Here is a 20,228-nt window from a genome sequence, read left to right on the forward strand (position 1 = left end):
TAATTTCCGTGTCAATATTAATCTCCAATCTAGATTGCTAAGATTAACTTCAATTCCATTCAGGTCAATTCAAAATGAGTACAACCCATACAACTATAGTCTTGTTCCTAGAAGGACAGAATTTCAAGATATGGTGCATTAAATTTTGGTCTAGCTAGTCATATTATGAAATATTACATAGGTTATGTTGTATTCTACACCGAAGTAAGTGTTACCTAAGTGTTATTAAAAAAACAGCACCTAGTAATTCATATAATTCATGCAATTCAACTAAGAATATAACTTTTATTAGAATTTGTAAGCATTTTACTTAAAAAAAGAAGCTTTTATGTTAAGATATCTTGATGCACCATTTCTGGGTTAAAGGAGTTCTCTACTGTGGACACCCATTAGAAATGTCCCTTGACAATAGGCTGTTCACATCTGCTGGGACCCCAAGCAATCAGCTGTAATCTCTCAGGAAATCTGTCAATAAGTGTTCTATTTACACGTAGAGGGGAAATGAAGCATTATACAGTGTCCATTAAAGTCAATAGGATGTCCGTGTAATACTGGACAGCTACTCCAGAGGGAAGAAGCCATTTGTAACTATCCCTCATTCTGACCAAGACATGAGACTCCTGGACAACATGCCCCTATTAACTCCTCTAGTAGGGGATATCGAAAGAGGACTTTTAAAGGAGAAGTCTAACAAAAATAAAAAATTGCTGTCGGGCAGGGGGGCAGGAACATAATATATATAATGTATATTTACTTATTTTCTGTAGTGCCGCGTTCACTACTCTCAAAAAGCTGCTGGAAGTCATTTTCTCCAAGCTTCCTGGTAGATCAGGAGCCACCTCCAGCTGCTGCAATGTCACGGTCCCACTGATGGGTTGTCCGCTCAGCCAGTCAGTGACGGCAATGGTGCCCTGCCCCAGTCTCTGATTGGCTAAGTCGGGTACATGATGTAGCAGCAGCAGGAGCTGCAGGAGGCCAGCGGCCTTAGAGATCAGTAAACTGCCCTTCAGGGGCATGGTGATGGGTAAGTATTCATTCTTTATTATATTCACGCACCCCCCTGCCTGCCAGGGATTTTAGTTTCACAAGACTTCTCCTTTAAACTGGAGACATCATTTACAAGGTTTTCCATTAGAGGTGATCTATTAATTAGGATCCTCATCTCTTTTGTTTTGGAGGAGCTATCCTGTCCTGTATTACCCAGACATTTCATTAATTTGAGTTGGCACCATGTAATGCTTCATTTCCCCTGTGGTGGCACTGTAGGGAGACTAAGCACTTACTGCCAGGTTTTCCCACAGATTACAGTTGACTGCTGGGGATCTCAGCAGGGTGACATTTTGTTTAGCTTATTGTCAAAGGACCTGTCTAAAATGAGGAACCATTTTAATCCCTTGCTGGTTCTAAAGTTCCATGCTTTTCATACCTATGGAATATTGACCTGATTTCCTGAATAACACAATTACATTCTTTGTTTATTGTATTTCCATAGAATAATATTAAACTCAGAAGGCGATGAGCTTACAATTTGCACAATCCACACCCTTAAAATCTTGGCTAGAATGCCCTTTTAGGGTGGGTTTACATGTACCATAACCACAGCGGATTTCACACTGTAATTTTGGGGGTTGATTATCATCCCGCTGCGAGTATGTAAATGCCGGTCCCCTTAACCAGCCGCCACTCGGAGCAAACTTTACCTGGTCCACGCTCCTGCTTCATCTGAGGCTCCGGCTCCCGTAGGTCCCGCTCAGCCAATTAGTGACTGCGGCAGGTCTGTGGACTGATTAGCTGGGCCGGACCTCTGGGAGCCGGGAGCCTCACATGCAGCCGGAGCGTGGACCAGGTAAAGTTTGCTCCAAGCGGCAGTGGGTTAAGGGGGCTGGCATTTACTTACTCCCAGTGGGATGACAATCCCCCTGCGAGTATGTAATCTTATTAAAGTGGCAGGGAAGGTATCCTTAGCAGATTTCACTGTGAACTCGCAGAGTGAAATCCACTGCGGATACGGTACCCTAACCCTAACCAACCCTGAAGAGTACATGGCATTTTCTAAACAGGTATGTATTTTTAAAGGAGAAGTCCGACTGGAACATTGACAATTAAAGCTTTTGTTGCCTCTCATCACCCCCAGTCATCCTAGTCTGTATGCTCTCGAGAGCAGGTCTCTAATTCTGTATTTTAATATTTTAATTTATTTATTGCATAATTTAATATAAATATAACCTGTAATGTATTTATATATATTTAAATAAGCGCTGCGGAATCTGTTGGCGCTATACAAATAAATATTATTATTAATATACACTTATTACGGAGGACCTGCCTGCATCAATGCTTCACTTCCTGGATAAAATGGTGATGTCACAACCCGACTCCCAGAGCTGTGTAGGCTGTGGCTGCTGGAGAGGATGATGGCAGGGGGACACTGAGGGACACAGGGCACTGGAGGGACACTGAGCATCCCTCTGCCATCATCCTCTCCAGCAGCCACAGCTCTGGGAGTCGGGTCGTGACATCACCATCTTATCCAGGAAGTGAAGCCTTGATGCAGTAGTAAGTGCAGGGAAAAAAGCACTTTATGTACATTTCCTGTAAGTGTGTATTGGTATAACTTGGTATTGGTATAACTTTTGGGGGACAATACAATACTTTAATAAAAAATTTTGCCGGACTTCTCCTTTAATGTAGATGCAAAAAATGGTATCCTTTATTTGACTGGATACTGGCGGTACATACGGGGGACTCTGGGATATCAAATAAAATGTAACTAACCTTGGAAAGAGCAATAGATTGATGGGATAGTTGTATAGTATTTGCTGCTGAGCTCAATTCACTATGACGCTAGGTAAACATCATGATTTGAAATCAAATTCTGAAAATAATTTACTGCATAAAAAAGTTTCCCCAAAGTTTTTTGGAATACTATTCTGTCAGTTTTTTTGTTTCCCTGATGGGAGATGTTAGGCAACCATCGTTCCATCCCCATAGAAATCAGAGTGTGAGCGTCATGAAGAATTCCTGTGGACAGCTGCTGATGTGAGATCTGTGCATGTTTTGTGACAAAAAGGGTTTTAACTCATTTACATATTTGGCATCTGTCAAAAAGTATATTTGTCATCATGAAAAATGTTCACTTGTTGAAAGATAGTTTAATTGTTGCAATCTGCCAATAATTGTCTCTAAGGATGTTTCTGTAGCAGTGACAGAAACCTTTAATTAATCCTGACAGATTACCCGCTAGTGCCACCACTGCCAGATCTAGTGCCTGTTGATTCTAAGATTATGGTGAATGTTCTCCAGATTGATGGGAATGTTTTTTATGGTTTAAACACAGGAAATCCTTAGCTGACTACCTTAAAACACTAAAAGATTGTGTACAGTGTCCTTTACACAACTCACACAACCCATTGATGTATTTATTAACATGACATGCATTTATTGTAACTGGAAAGTCCTTACAGTAGCTTTATGTGTAGTTCTTATACGTAGGTTTACATGTGTTTTGTACAAATTGCTGTACACATCAATATTTGTGTATTAAAGTGGTACTCCAGCGATTTTTTTCTTTCAAATCAAGTGGCCTCAGGGTCCATTTACACAGAAAAATGATCTGACACATTATTTGCCAAAGATTTGAAGCCAAAGCCAGAAACAGACTATAAAAAGAGATCAGGTCATAAAGGAAAGCCTGAGATTTCTCCTATTTTCAAATGCATTCCTGGCTTTGGCTTGAAATCTTTGGCAGATAATCTGTCAGATAATCTTTCTGTGTAAATTGACCCTCAGAAAGTTATATAGCTTTGTAAATTACTTCTATTTAAAAATCTCTAGTCTTCCAGTACTTATCATCTTCTGTATGACCTGCAGGAAGTGGTATATTCTTTCCAGTCTGACACAGTGCTCTCTGCTGCCACCTCTCTCAGGAGCTGAACTGAAGATTTTTAAAAGGAAGTAAATTACAAATCTCTGGCACTTTCTGACACCAGTTGATTTGAAGCAATTTCTTTTCGCTGGAGTACCCCTTTAAAACTCTAGCTAGTTAATGTAAAAATATCCCAGTCCTATGCAATAACAATTGCACTTATACGATCACACCAAGTAGAAGGCATAAACTCCTGTTGTAATATTGGAGCTGTAAATGAAGTAGAATATGTCTATATGGGCTGCTTTATTCTTTTTAATATGTTTGTAAGTGACATAGGAGAAGGTTTGGTAGGTAACGTTTATCTGTTTTCTAATGACACAAACGTGTGCAATAGGGTTGATATTCCTGGAGGTGTCAGTAATATGGAAAATGATTTAGCTTTGCTAGATAAGTGGTCCAAACAATGGAAATTGCAGTTCAATGTTTCCAAATGTAAAATAATGCACTTTGGGAGAAGGAATCCTCTATCTGAGTATCACATGGACAGTACTGTGTTGGCAAAGACTTCAAAAGAGAAGGATTTAGGGGTAGTGATTTCTGACAGCCTTAAAATAAGTCACCAGTGCAACCAGGCGGTGGGGAAAGCGAATCGTATGCTGAGCTGTATATATAATGGTATGCTGGGTTGTATAGCTAGAAGTATAACCAGTAGGAAGAGGGAGATTGTATAGAGCTCTAGTGAGACCACATATGGAATACTGTGTCCAGTTCTGGAGACCTCACCTAAAAAAGGACATTGATAAAATAGAATAGGTCCAAAGACAGGCTACAAAAATGGTGGAGGGTGTGAGGCATAAACCATATCAGGAAAGACTATAATCTGGAGGAAAGAAGAGAAAGGGGGGACATGATTAAAAACTTTAAGTATGTAAAAGGACTAAATAAGGTTCAGGAGGGAAGTATTTTTAGTTAAAAAAAAACTGAGCTCAAGAACAAGAGGACACAGTGAGAGGTTATCTGGAGGAAAGATCAGAAGCAACGTGAGAAATCATTATTTTACTGGAAGAGTAGTAGATACTTGGATTAAACTTCCAGCAGAGGTGGTTGGTAAATCTACAATAACAGAATGTAAACATGCCTTGGATAAACATATATCTATCCTAAGATAATAAAGGGCAGACTTGATGGACCCAGTGGTCTTTTTCTGCCGATGATCTTTTATGTTTCTATCTGACCAATTGGATTTTAGCCTGGTTTTCCAAGATAGGCACCAATGGATGCGGCTGCAAGCTGTTTAAAGGGGGTTTCCCATCTACTGTATGTAAAACTTTGCTTTTTAGTTCCCTATGGTGCCGCAGATGGTGGGCAAGCAAAAAACAGCAAAAATGTGTTTCTTCTATTGAAATTAACGGTAACAAATAATCTGTGTTTCTCCTATTGATATTAATGGGAGCTTTGTAAATGGAGTAGCATTGAGAGTTGTTCATGTCACTCAGACAGGCTGGAGATGGCCTGGGTGGAAAAACCCCTTTAATATAATTAAAACTGAGCCCTTCTAGGATACCTTGTCATTTCACTGACTGTTTATGTTGTAAAAATATTACAAATAAACAACCCAAATCTCAGCTGTTAATGAAAAAAAGAAGTCATTTCTCCTAAAATGTGTGTCCTGTTTGTGCCCTAATGTATTTATTTTGTGTTTTATTGCCGACCTGAGCATCAAAGGCAATGGCGGGGATTAATGTATATCCTGCACATAATTAAGAAATTGCATTGATTGCTTCTCTCACTAAAACATATACATGAATCAGTTTAACATTGCCTACAACTACTTACATCATTTAGAACACATTACAGTGTGCACTGATGATCAATTTAAAGAAGAAAAAAATCGGGGAAATTAGAAGTCATTCTCTGGGGATGCCATAAGTGTATCTGGTTAACAAACTAATCCTTAGAAAATGAAGTTTAAAAAGAGGGAGGGAATATTAAGGGGATAGTGAGTTAATGAGCTAAAGATGAATGCACAACAATATGGAATGTTATTTAAAAATCACATTACAGCTATCCCCGGCTCCTTCTACAAGCTCCGCTGAGTGATGGCGTGCACAGCTACTAGGGAGAGCCATGCAGTCACGGCTAGCCTGAGCAGAGGGCAAATGGCCTTTCATAAGATTTTCTTCTCAGATATAGAACCAGATAGAAATTAAATTATGTTAGAACACAGAGAGGGAAAAAAAGGTTGCAGAATGAAAGAGACAGAGAGAAAATAAGGTTCTTCAGGCATTTGCAATTTAATTGATATTTGGCTGCAGGAAGCCAATCAGTATAAGTAAATTGACGTTATAAGATAAAAATAATCGCTTAATGGGATACCCTCCCCCATGGCTGATGCAGCCCAAATAAATGTAACCACACACACAGAAGCAGCATGATGGCTGTTACTAGGTACAGCTTACTGCTGCCTTACTGGCAGGGTTCTTGTTGGGCTGCCGTTAGTTTTCATGGCATCTGTCTCCACTCCCTGAGAGAAGGCAATGAGCGGCTTTGCATTGATTGCCATTTCAGCCAACGGCGGTCTGGAGAGAGAGCAAGACCGTAATTAATGACTCTATTTGCTGGAGCACTGCTGAGAACAATTGTGTTTGTTATGGTTACAACCGATGCCAGCTTTTTTAAACTACTCCGGGGAGGTGTTTCAGTGTAGAGCCCAGCAGTCAAAAACTGGGCAAAGGACCAGAGGATCCACGTGAAAAAGGGAAAAAAAAGGACATCATCAACAACAAGAGCCTTGAAAGAATATGATGCTAATGTATCTTTAACCTTTTATATGCATAGAGCTGTGTGATAAAACATACTTCCTTGCTTGCATATCCAACTTATAAACTTATATAAAGGGAACCCATATCAATAATGATCTCACTGAAGGCAGCATAGATCTCAAGTTGTTACAAGTCATTTAATAATGTGATTGTGGATATGGAGAAGTGCAGTGCAGGCTCATGTAGTCCAGTGTCAAGGGGGATAGGATTACCATGTGTTTTCTGTCTCTTGTGATTTTAGCCATTTGAACTTTATAGGGGACATTTATTATGTGGCGCAGCGGCCATTTTTGTGGTTTAGAGGGCCCATTTGGATCTCTCCGTGGCGGAATCCAGCCATGCTCAGTGTTCCGCTATAAGTGAATGCGAGGGCATGCACTCCTCAGCTGCCCCCGCTCTCTGCTCGAGGAAGTGACATGTCACTTCCTTGAGCAGAGAGCAGCGGCTGCAGATAAGTGTGCTCTCCCATAGACGGGCTATGGCATACTAAGACAGCCTGTTTTACTCAGTGTGAACATACCCTAATTTATTTGCCAGAGAAGCAAGGATGGGGTGGAAGAAGGGGTGTGGACACAGGCATAGGGGGCGAGGCCTCTGTGTGCGCCGCATTTAAATTTTTTCCAGTGAAAAAAAGGCGAAGAAACCTTTGCCAAATCTTAGCTGGTGTATGTTTCACTATGTGCGCACATTAATGAGCATGGGATTAATGTAGAGGTATTGCGTCTCTACATAAATCCAGTAAGCCTGGATTTACATAAATCCAGTAACGCCACTTTCTTCACTTATCGCTGTGGGGAATGGACTGTGATAGTCCCCCACTTTATTTTGGGTGGCAGCCTCCGCATCTGTGAGTCGTTTCAGGACCCGAAGAAATAGAGCCATGACTAAGGGCGAGCAAGCCGGAAACGCGTCTGCCTTTTAAACATTATACAATAAAGGATTGAATTTTAAGTGAGTTGGAGAGAATCTTTATGTTTATCTTCTATTGGATGCCCTTGGGTCCAGGGACCATTCTCACGTGCTCCTAGAGTGGCATACAGCCAAAATAAGAACACCGCACCTTATTCTAAAGGGACTTTCTGTCTGAGTGCTGACCATCTTCTGTTTCTACGTTTAGGCTGGGTTCACACACAGTATATTTCAGGCAGTATTTGGTCCTCATGTCAGGTCCTTATAGCAACCAAAACCAGAAGTGGATTAAAAACACAGAAAGGCTCTGTTCACATAATGTTGAAATTGAGTGGATGGCCGTCATATAACAGTAAATAACTGCCATTATTTCAATACAGCCATTGTTTTAAAATAACAGCAAATATTTGCCATTAAATGACGGCCATCCACTCAATTACAACATTATGTAAACATAGCCTTTCTGTGCTTTCAATCCACTCCTGGTTTTGGTTGCTATAAGGACCTGACATGAGGACCAAATACTGCCTGAAATATACTGTGTGTGAACCCAGCCTTAAAGACAATAGCCCACAATAATACAATTGATGTATATTATGATGGTAGGAGAGGGAGGGATTTGCTAAACTTTGGAAAAACACACGCTTCTTTATAAATGTACCACATTTGGTGCTAGAAAATCAACCTCACAGCCGGTATAGATTTGCTGCTTTATCAGGCTTTTGTCTTAATATACTTGACTAAAATTATGGCCCACACTTACTAAGCAGTTGAAACCAGTTTTTGGTGTTAAAAAACAGCAAATGATGACATGTGAAGAGTGGCAAGAAAAGTCTGAGTCAGCAAGGCTTTTAGTTACTTTTATTAAAGGGGTTATTCTAAGATTAAGGCTATGTTCACACAACACCTTTTTTTTGGATGCTTGACAACGTCTTTTAGGGCGGCTGTCATTGTTTCAGATTTTATCAAACAGTCTTACAGTAGTAATTGTTAACTGTAGAAACCAATCACAGCTCAGCTTTCAAATATTTATACAGTGTGCACAGACACTACTCCATAGAATTTAATGCAACACATTATTAGATTAAAAATGGCTGCTTTTTATAACTATTTTATGGCCTTTTTTTATAGTTCTTTTTACAGTGTGTTAAGTTATCCATAACTGATTGGTGGGTTTCTGACCACTTTAACCCTCATTGATCACAAGAACAGTCAGTTCTCTTAATAGTGAATGGAGCGGTAAGGTACATGCTTGGCTACTGTTTCCTGTGTTGTCTTCGGGGCAATGCTCTGCAATATAGTGCTCTGCGATGTTCTGAAAGGTTCAGTAGGGAATGGTTGGAGCACTGGTTGAATATGTTTGGCACTCTAATGAACAGAAACGAAAAGAACAAAAAGAAAAGAAGGTGTTACTGTCATTTAACCTAAAATGTGATTGTCACTATAACTTTCAAAATCTAAATCAACAGGGAATGTGATATAAAGCATGTTTGAATTACATTTTATTTAGTTATCATGCTGTAAAACAAAGCTATACTTACTTGTATCCAGGTCCAGTCTCCTGAAGGCAGCTTTTTAGTCTTGTGCTGGTTGAATAAAAGAGACTAAACACATGAAGGCTGCACAGTACAGAGTGCTCACTGTGTCCATCAATCACATGACTGTCTTCTCTGTGAGCGCTCAGATGACCTGGGACTTTCTGTGTTTGGTCTCTTTTTATCAACTAGCACAAAACTAAATAAAAAAAAATGCCTTTAAGGGGTTATCCAGCCTTCAAAAAACATTTTTATGACAATAACTGCATCACCTGCCGAACGGACCCCAGGACAAATCTTGGATTAAAAGCAGCTATCTGAAGGTACAAGCGGTTTGAGTCCAAATCCTATATGCTGATGGGAAAAACATAACATGTAACACATTTACACATGCAATAACACTATGAATTTCAAGCATGTTAATAGCAATGTTTTCTAATGTTTTAGTGACATTTTTTAGTTTGTTACATTTGTTACTTTTTTTATGGCAAGAAGCAAGTCCCATAAAAGTGCCTATGGGGAAAATGCCAAAAAAGGCACAATACCCAGGGCATACAGAATTTTTGTCGGAAATGCTGGGTATGTAGACTTTTTAATAATTTTATAGACTTCACTATAACATCTAAACATTGCATTTTTAGGCTGCGTTCACTCTACGTATATTTCAGTCAGTATATGTATATTTCAGTCAGTATATTTCAGTCAGTATTGCAACCAAAACCAGGAGTGGATTAAAAACACAGAAAGGATCTGTTCACACAATGTTGAAATTGAGTGGATGGCCGCCATTTAATGGCAAATATTTGCTGTTATTTTAGAACAACGGCTGTTATCTTGAAATAATGGCAGTTATTTACTGTTATATGGCGGCCATCCACTCAATTTCACCATTGTGTGAACAGAAAATTCCTTTCTGTGTTTTTAATCCACTCCTGGTTTTGGTTGCAATACTGACTGAAATATACGTAGTGTGAACGCAGCCCCCGCCTTAAAAATTTCAGCAATAACACATAAAATGCTTCACAACACTAATGTGTATTACAATAATGTTTAACAAAAGTATAAATGCTAATATCACAAATTAATTTTTGGTGTTTTCAATTTCTCTGTTTAACATAGAGTTCAGATATGCATGGGCAACCACTCCTGATACAGACATTGATCTGTGTACATCTTTCAGGTGTAGAGCTGGTCCTCATATATATAACAGGTCATGCCAAGAAATGAAGAAGCAATAAAGCAGTGAAATGGTACTATCACCAAAACATGATTGATCAATTGAATTCTATCAGAGACACTGGGCAGTGAGATTAACTCAGGCCTGATAGGTTCAATGAGTTAAAGCAAGGTGTTCATTTCAGCTTCATTTCACCAGTCTTTGCTTGTGAAATTGGTCAATCAATAGAGGTTGAAGATCATATATATATATAGTTGACCATCTTATGGGGAATACAATCTAGTACAGTCTGCTGCTGGCTCCGGCTGCTTTCAATGGATAATAGAGAATGAACTGAAACTCTATCAGCGGTTTTGAAATGCTGCGATATCACCTCAAAATGAAAAGTATTTTTGGATCTTTGATGATATATCTTGTGTTTTTTTTTCTCTTCCCTCGTTTCTTCTTTCTTTGATGTGCAACAAATCGCACTGATCTCAGAGAAACAAAGTAATTTATTTTGAAAATATTTGTGCAATTGCAACAAACACATTAGTTTTATATTGGAAGTCGAAACGTTTTAACTGTTTCGCTGGGCTGTTGGTCTATCTCTTTGTTAAGAATCTTTGTTGTGTATTGTAATTTTTTTTTTTGTAGTACAATTTTCAACAATTACTTCCTTTTCTATGACATTCACACGTTTTCCTATTAACTACTAACCAAGTGAATTAAGCTTAGATTTAAACTGTTATTAATGTGCATACCCTTTGTCCTGTCATTACACAATATTGAGGTGCCTCAGGGATGGGGAAAAGTGTTAAGCCAACTTGCTTAAAGTTTGGGTTCATCACCGTTCTTTTAAACCCAAACACTCAGTGGCTGGAAAAATTGGATGCTGCCCTAGGTAGACCAAGAAGAGAGGGATACAAATGTATCCATGTTTTCCTTGAAGTCCTGGAGCAGCATTCAACTTCTCCAGATCCCGGAAGTTAAATTCTGAGTCTTTGGGTTTGAGGAACATTGTCCAACCCAAACTTCCGGCAAGTTCAATCATCAGTATTCCCCATCCCTGACATAGTGGGTGGGAGACAGAGGTGGCTTAATAAAGCTAGACATACGTTGCTGAACCCAAACCTTCGTCAAGTTTGCTCAGCACTCATGGAGAACCTTTGACTCTCCAGCTGTTAAAAAACAATTCCTATCATATCTGGGCACCAAAAGCAAAATTTGGATGCGGTCAACAATGTTGACTTGTGACATTAGGGTACTTTTCATTATTAGTTATCTAGGCTATTGTATTTTCTTTATACCGCTGTTCTTCATTTACTCTGACAGCCATATTGCATTGATAATATTACATGTCACACTGTGATGTATTTGTAATATCAAAATAATTACATAACTGTATGTTTTATGCACTTTATTCAAAATAGGAAAAGTATCTCCTGGGTTCTAGCACTTGCCGCAGAAAGAAATAGCAGTGCTTATTTAATTTTCACTACATATATACCTGTACCTATATACATATACAGTATACCTGGTTAACTTGTGCTTGAGATGGCTTAATTGTCCTCGTTTGTAAGAAGATACCAGTATTTGTGGATCAAGTTACAGACATTACATAAGAAACCAGAAACTTCAAGTTACCCCTCTAGGATGAGACATAGTAGAAAAACTATTGTGGTAATATTTCTGCCTCTCGTTCTTTGCCCAATACCGTACACATCACACAAAAGATTACAAAAGTTAATATCTGTATTCAGCATTCTGAAGGAGGGTGAAAAGCAAACAATATCTTAATTGTGTAAAAAGAGGTTAGTTTTTTTACACTATATAGCTTTTGTGATTACACACTTGCTGTAAAATTAGTTGCTTTTATTTATCAGTCTTTATTTTACTTTTGAGAGAACATTTTATGTTTCTTAAAGAGTGAATTAGGACTGGGCTTAAATACACAAACATTTCTTCCTTTGTGCCGGATGTCTTTTTGTTTGGAAGATATCCTGAAATATACACATATAGTGCTATGTAATTATTACCGTGATGGAACATGATCTTACAACATCTCAGGACACAGTTAAAGCAAATTACTCCTATTAAATTGGTCCTCATTCCAAAATACCCTTTTTGCTCTTCGCAATATTTCATTTCATTTTTTTAAGGTTCTAAACGCCATAGGTAGCATCCATCTTAATTAGTCGGCACATTTCTGTGAAGTAAAGCAATTATCTGAGGCTCCAAGTAATATAGTTGGAGACTATTGGTATTAGAGTCTTTCAACATGTGATGTGTCCTTAGGATGATTTAATGTTCATATGTATGTTGTAGTGAGTTAATAGTGTGTTAAATACTGATTTAAACCTATTACTACAGAAAGTCATTTCTTGAAATAGCCTCTGAAATACACAGAAACGAAAAATAATGAAGCTGAGATCTCCTGTTTGGAAATCGAAGGCTTTTGATACAGAAGAATATCCATGCAGTTATAGTCAAAAAATGTCTTGTTTCCAGAAGTTTCTTTGATTCTCATATTTGTACATTTGCCTTATTTAACTTTATTATTTAATCCCATACAAACAATATTGGGGGATTTTTATGTACTAGTGCCCTGTATGAACCAAGTACAAAAGAGTCCAAAAAATGTAAGCAATGAGTTGTGCTCAGCATTGCTCTGAAGCTAATATTTGTATCAGAAATTTGCATGCACAGGCACTTCAATATTTTGTGTTTTGGGCACAGGCCAATATGACAATATGACATTTTAGATATTGGTTATGAAGGTGTATATAACCTTAGGCACTGTTCATACTACTATCAGAGGCTCCATTCAGAGTCATCCGTTGCTCCATCAGATTTGATTGGAAGACAAGCACAGCATGACGCACTACTGTTTTTCCGTCAAAATGAAGGGCACACAAACCAGATGGACCCCATTATAAGTCAATCGGGGTCCATAGGGCACAGTTGGTGTCTGTCATTCAACGGGTTCAGCTTGGCTGTTATGGCTTCCTTTGTAACAGAAGCCATAACAACAATTTTCTTTGGCAGAAATTCTACATTTTAATAGAACAATTTATGAACCCAAATTATCAACATTTGAAAATAGAAATGTTTGGCAGTTTATTGAAACATTTTATAGGATCTCATTTACTATAAGGTAAAGATGGTAAAATAATGCCAGAATACAGCCATCATTTTGAGTGAAAATGAAGCAATGTGCGAAGAGCTGAAAAAACTGCCTATTTTTGCAAAGCAGGCCATAAATAATGCCCAAGTTCATTAATTTGAGAGTCATAATCAATTACGGCCATTATTCTATATGGTGTTACCACGGCCTTCCAACTTTCTATTCAATGGAGCTCATTATTATATTGAAAATACAGCTGTATTTTTACCTCAAAATTATGGCCATATTTTTCTTTTATATTACTGTGTGTGAACTTTTGTGTTCTTTCCAGTTACCATGCATTATGTAAGAGTTACAAACGATCTCAAATGAATGCTGCTGCAAATAATTTGGTTTGCATTACCTGAATATTCGGAATCAGACGTTAGAAGCAGATGCTTTGTTATTACAGTAATACCTCTTTCAGCAGCTGTAGAACTAAGCATGTCGTGCACAATACACAGAGGAAAGTACTAATTACAAAGGTAATTCCACTAATTACACATTATCTGTGGTGCTTTAGACAGTCTTCTTTTATTTCTATAGGCTGAACAACTGGAATTATGTTAAAGTGTGGGCAATTCCCTTTTATCATCCAGTTATATTAAACATACCTATTGTAAACTGTTCTGTATCATTCAAATACATAAATAAAATATCCATGCTAGATATATTACATGAAGAACATGTAAAAATAAAATGATGGAGCTAAACTAGTGTCATTTTTACTGTCAAGAGCTGTATGCAGGATCTACACTGACCATGATGAATATGCTGCACAATTGCCAGTTCCTAATGCTATGGAGTTCTTGTTAGATGAACTTTACCTGATAAATGACTCACGCCTCTAAAAAGTTCTTAAATATTGGTAGGAAAAAAGGGATATGGAAATGTATGCTTATAGAAAGAATCTCTTTGATGCCCACAGCAACCGATAGCAGCTCAGCTTTCATTTCTCACATTGCTCTGGTAAAATGAAAGCTGAGCTGTGATTGGCTGCTATGGACAACAAAGAGAATCAAAGAGAGAATCAAAGAGAGAGCTTGATAAATCTCCCCCAATGTGTCTAAAAACCACACATATTTTATGTTTGGCATAAAGTATACAGCTTTGTTGTGCCGCTCTCAGCCCTGACAGTATCAAAGATGAGTAGTCTTCACAATACAACCTCTTTAACCCTTAGGGGACACAGCCAGTTTTCATTTTTGCGTTTTCGTTTTTCCCTCCTCGTGTATATAAGGCCATAGCGCCTGCATTTTTCCACCTAGAGACCCAAGTGAGCCCTTATTTTTTGCGCAACTAATTGTACTTTGCTATGGCAGATGTAATTTTTGCCTAAAATGTGCCGGGAAACCAGAAAAAAATTCAAAGTGTGGTGAAATTGAAAAAAAAAACGCATTTCTTTTATTTGGGGGAAATGTGTTTTTACGCCATTCACCCTGGGGTAAAACTGACTTGTTATGCATGTTCCTCAAGTTGTTACGATTAAAACGATATGTAACATGTATAACTTATATTGTATCTGATGGCCTGTAAAAAATTCAAACCGTTGTTAACAAATATACGTCACTTAAAATGGCTCCATTCCCAGGCTTATAGCGCTTTTATCCTTTGGTCTATGGGTCTGTGTGAGGTGTCATTTTTTGCGCCATGATGTGATCTTTCTATCGGTACCTTGATTGCGCATATATGACTTTTTGATCGCTTTTTATTACAATTATTCTGGATTTGATGCGACAGAAATTGCGCAATTTTGCACTTTGGGATTTTTTTGCGCTGACGCCGTTTACCGTGTGAGATCAGGAATGTGATTAATTAATAGTTTGGGCGATTACGTACGCGGCGATAGCAAACATGTTTGTTTATTAATTAATTAATTTATTTTTATTTATAAAATGGGGAAAGGGGGGTGATTCAGACTTTTATTAGGGGAGGGGGTTTTGTGTTATTAAAAATACATTTGTCTTTTACTTTACACATATACTAGAAGCCCCCCTGGGGGACTTCTAGTATATGTACTCTGATCTCTCATAGAGATCCATGCAGTATAGTTATACTGCATGAATCCATGAGATCGGTGTTCTATTACTTCTGGCTGCTGCAGCCAAAAGCAATAGAATGCCGAGCCGGGATCAGCGCCATTACGGAGCAGACCCCGGCCCGGGATGGATGCAGGGATCGCCCCCCCGCAATCGCGCCGCAGGGGGGCGATCCCCCCACTAGACCACCAGGTATGAATAAAAGCAAGTATTTAGAAGCAGCTGTCAACTTTGACAGCTGCTTCTAAGTACTTAATTAGCGGGCACGGCGATCGGACCGTGCCCGCTAATAGCCGCGAGCCCGGGCTACACGCGGCACCCGGGATCGCGGCAGTTCAGAGGGTGGTCGCCGCGCGACCCCCTTCTGAACTCCCATAGCGGCACGAGGACGTTCAATAACGTCCTGGTGCAGCTATGGGTTAAGCCATGTCTCTTTGTTCAACAAAGCACAAAAGTGTCTAAAACACAAAACTGTTATTGTTGGGGGACGGGGACGGGGATGGGGGAGGTCTGGGGCGCCTCAGTTGCGAGTCTCAAAACACAGGAATAGACAGATATCTCTAGACTGTTGCCAAGGGGTGCCTTCAAATGGGGAGAACACCAAACCACCCTGTTAGGTAGCCCCTTAAGTCCCACTCGGTTGTGAGTATTGAAACATAAATAGGGAAACACTAGGGTGGAGCCTATTGTGTCGAAGTCTAACTCTGTTGCGAGTATTGCGACATGAGAAGTGTTTACCAAAGGCAGGCATCCATCCATAGACAGCTGCTTTCGGGTATTTGCTCGTCATCAGTGTTGAGTAGGGTTCTGGCTAACAGGGGCAATGAACAGTACACCAACAAAACACAGCAATGACTGAGCTCAGGGATATCAGTAAAAAAAATTCTATGAAGTACTCACTCAAGTGTCTCCATTGATGAATTTATAAATTATAAATATTTTAAATTTAAATATTGTTGTAAAATTATGATATTTGGGCAGATTTATCATATTTTCTGCAAAAGAGAAATCATTTAGACTGCATTTTTCATTTTTGAAACAGCCTCTGGAAAAAAAAGCTGGTATCTGATTGTTTGCTATGGGTATCTCCTCCACCATCAATGTATGTCTATCCTGTGTGAACAGTTTAATGGTATCAAGAAAAGCCTGAAGTCTTTAAAAAATAAACATTTTTCCTTGATTCTAACCGTTGGCATGTCATTGAGTACGGCTTTCTGCTGTAGACTCTGCATGTATGAAGTGTCTCATGGATTGTACATTAATGAAACCCCCAACAGTTTTCAGTAGCACATCTGTATATTCTATGCTAATGAGTTTAATTGTGCATTTTATTAACACATTTTAGTGGAAGCAATTACAGTAGACCTAAGTGAATTATTTGTTTCCAGCTCTATAGTATATCATAGTTTATGCTTATTTAGGTTAAACTTATATTATGCACATGTAGAAATGAAAATAATATACCTTAGCAGGGTTCCCTCTGTGCATTGCCCAGGGTATTATATACAGTTCCATGCGGCTCCTGACTCCTGTACATCTATGACTGGAGCATTTCATATTTGCATAAAAAGAGCATAAACATTCACAGCACAAATTGTGTAATGCAATGTATTTACCAAATTACTCATCTTCATACAGAGATTAAGGGTATGTTCACACATGGGGGAATAAGAGCAAAATATGACTGTCTTGTGATAATTACGGCCGTAAACAATAATCATTATTATTAATAGAGTAATTATCAAAATATGGCCTAAAATGCCAAAAATGTTTTGTGAACTTTGAAAATGGCGTCAGGAAGTGCATAAATAACAAAACATCCATCACTCACCTGTAAAATCATCACCATATTTCAGCACTATTGTCTCTGGTGCTCTAGGCTGTCTATATCTTAATGTTATTCCAATACCCAACAAGGTCTTTCTCAACTTTGAGTCAAATCATATTAAAATCATTATTTCTTTTTGTAGGAATTCAGGAATCTCCCATACCAAATGGCCATTCACTTCCAGGAAGAGACTTTCTGCGAAAACAAATGCGAGGAGACCTCTTTACTCAACAACAACTAGAAGTGTTGGATCGGGTGTTTGAGAGGCAACATTATACTGATATCTTTACAACTAGTGAACCAATCAAACCAGAACAGGTATTATATCTATTTTAATAACAAATGATATATTTTCTTTATTGCCTTCATAGCGTGTGACTGTCCACAAATGTTTTCTAGCAAGGAATTTCAAGCTTTAGACCAGTTTCACACAAACGATATTACATGCGCATTTTTGCGTCCATATTATGGCTGCAAGTCTCAGTCTGACCGCGTTTCTAGTGACCCCGACTGACAGCTGTCAGTTCGGGTCATAAGACCTGTAGTCAGGCCAGGACTCGTGTCCGTAATACGGATGCAAATATGTGCATGTTATATGCTCTCGTGACACTGGCCATATACACAGAGAGCTCAAAAAAAAAAAAAAATAAGCCACAGTCAGAAAAACTGTAAACTGAAAGGTAAATCTCTTTTTCTAATAACATCTGTCGTTGTTTTCAACTTATAAGCAATGCAATATAAAAAATATATGAGAATACTCTTTATAGTGTCTGTTTGATCAATATATCAGGATTTTTTTTAAATGCTTGGGTAATTTTTGGGCAGTTTATTATGGAGCTTCCATTTACTTTTAGAAGATATTTCAATAATCAGACTCATAATTTTTACAATCCTTTGCTTTTATTTTAATGTAATTTTATCATAATTATACACTGAATATCATATAATCTCAGTTTTTTTTAAAATTTTGTGTTATCATTACATTTTAGTTATTTTGTACCTTCTTCAAAAAGCATTGTAACATGGTGAAGATGGTTCTTACAACAACTCCTGTAACTCCTGTAAATGCCTGTAACGGTCTCCCCCCTGTCCCGGCAGCATCTGTGATACGATGCTGGGAGCAGGGGAACTGTACAGATATGTGCTGCACTGTAATGAATCAGCCGCACGGCTCTGTCATTACAGCGCGGCACATATCTGTACAGTTCCCCCGCTCTCAGCATCTTATCACAGATGCTGCCTGGCTGGGGGGGTTAGTCTGTTACCGGCATTGCACGTACAATACAATGCAGTGAGCAGCCGGAACCTCACCGCACTCTGTAAATTAACGATCAGGACCCCCGCAGTGTGCAGAGCAGCAAGATCGGCGCCCACTTGCAGTACCTTAATAAGGCATGATTAATCAAGCAGCTGGGCCGGATGAACGATTGCTGCATCTTTCTGTGACCATTAACATTTATTGTTATCAGCTGCATGTCTCCTGTTTACACAGAGCGATGTGCAGCTGATAACAGTAGATTTTACTGCTGGTCAAAAGATCCAATCAGCAAATGAATGGAGAAATGCTGGCACTTTTGTGCGGGGAAAATATTAGTTGAATGAGCATCTCCAAAAAAAAGCTGCATTTACAATAAGTTTCTATTTTCTGACACTATTTGTAAAATGTTATTGGGGCATACAGTGCATTCTGATTGTGTTACATAAAAACAGAAGCAACATAACTTATGCCTAGTCATCATATTATAAGAAGAGATGAGCTGACCAAATCTGCCAAACCCAGGTTTATTGTGAAGCAAAAAATTTGGTTTGCTAACAAACTGAACTTTCTGCAAAGTTTGAAAGGGTTTGGCAAGATGGTGGCGCTCAAAAAATAAAAATATCTTTACTTGTCCATAGTCCCACAGAATCTCCTGGTGGCTCTATGGTCTTGTCCCAATGTCTTCTTTTAGTGAAGGCCTGCTCAGCCAATGACTGGCTGACTAGAATGGGGTAGCAATGCGGCCTGTGATTGGCTCAGCGGGCTGTCACTCTTGTCCCTAGAGTGACAGCCCACTCAACCAATCACGGCCGTGGTGCTGTCCTGTCCCAGTCAACTTGAGATTGGCTTAGTCGGCTGTCACTCCTGAGACAAGAGTGACAGCCCACTCAGCCAATCACAGGCTGATTAGGATGGGACAGCACCGCAGCCTGTGATTTGCTGAGCAGCAGTTCACTCTTGTCTCTAGAGTGATAGCCTACTCAGCCAATCACAGGGTGAGTGGGACGGTACAGCACCACAGCCTGTGATTGGCTAGAGACAGCCCGTGACAACACGCTCAGCCTATCATAGGCCATATTGCTGCCTTTGATTGGCTGAGTGGGCCTTCCCCGTAGAAGATGCTGGGTCGGGACTGAAGAAGAAGGAACTAGAGGGAGGACATGTAAGTGTAAGGAGCTGCCTTTAGAAACTGCATTAAAACCTCTAAAGATTTGCATTTATTTAGCAGTTTAGTGGTTCATTAAAGTTAAAGTGCGGTTCGGTGCAAACCCAAACTTTACATTAAATCGAACTGAACTTTAAAAAAGTTTGCTCATCTCTAAAGATAAGGAGAAACTAGGTTCAGTTATTATTATTATTTGTAACAAGACCCTGGTCATCACCTTTAATGTTTTAATTAGTTTCTATATATATATATATATATATATATATATATATATATATATATATATTTATATATATATATATATAATTCCCCCCCCCCCTTTTTAGTTGTACTAGACTTACCATTGTTGTAGTGTCCTACTGTCTAGTATAGACTTTTTCCATAGTTTTACATTTATCATGGCTCTCCACAAAACGACCACATACATTTGAATAATGTTTTACAGCCATTCTATTTAACTGTTTGCACTGTTTTTGCAGTTG

General features: G+C 38.8%; 1 protein-coding gene across 3 annotated transcripts in view; it reads left to right on the forward strand.

The window, feature by feature from the left end:
• The window catches only part of PAX5 (paired box 5), a 155,149-nt gene that overhangs the window by 34,754 nt on the left and 100,167 nt on the right, over window positions 1-20,228 (forward strand). For all 3 annotated transcript variants that reach the window (XM_069964369.1, XM_069964370.1, XM_069964371.1), the window contains exon 4: window positions 17,466-17,641. In XM_069964369.1, the coding sequence (XP_069820470.1) occupies window positions 17,466-17,641 (176 nt within the window). The remainder of the gene's footprint in view (window positions 1-17,465; window positions 17,642-20,228) is intronic.

The sequence above is a fragment of the Dendropsophus ebraccatus genome, chromosome 3, assembly GCF_027789765.1.
Source record: "Dendropsophus ebraccatus isolate aDenEbr1 chromosome 3, aDenEbr1.pat, whole genome shotgun sequence".
Taxonomy (NCBI): Eukaryota; Metazoa; Chordata; class Amphibia; order Anura; family Hylidae; genus Dendropsophus; species Dendropsophus ebraccatus.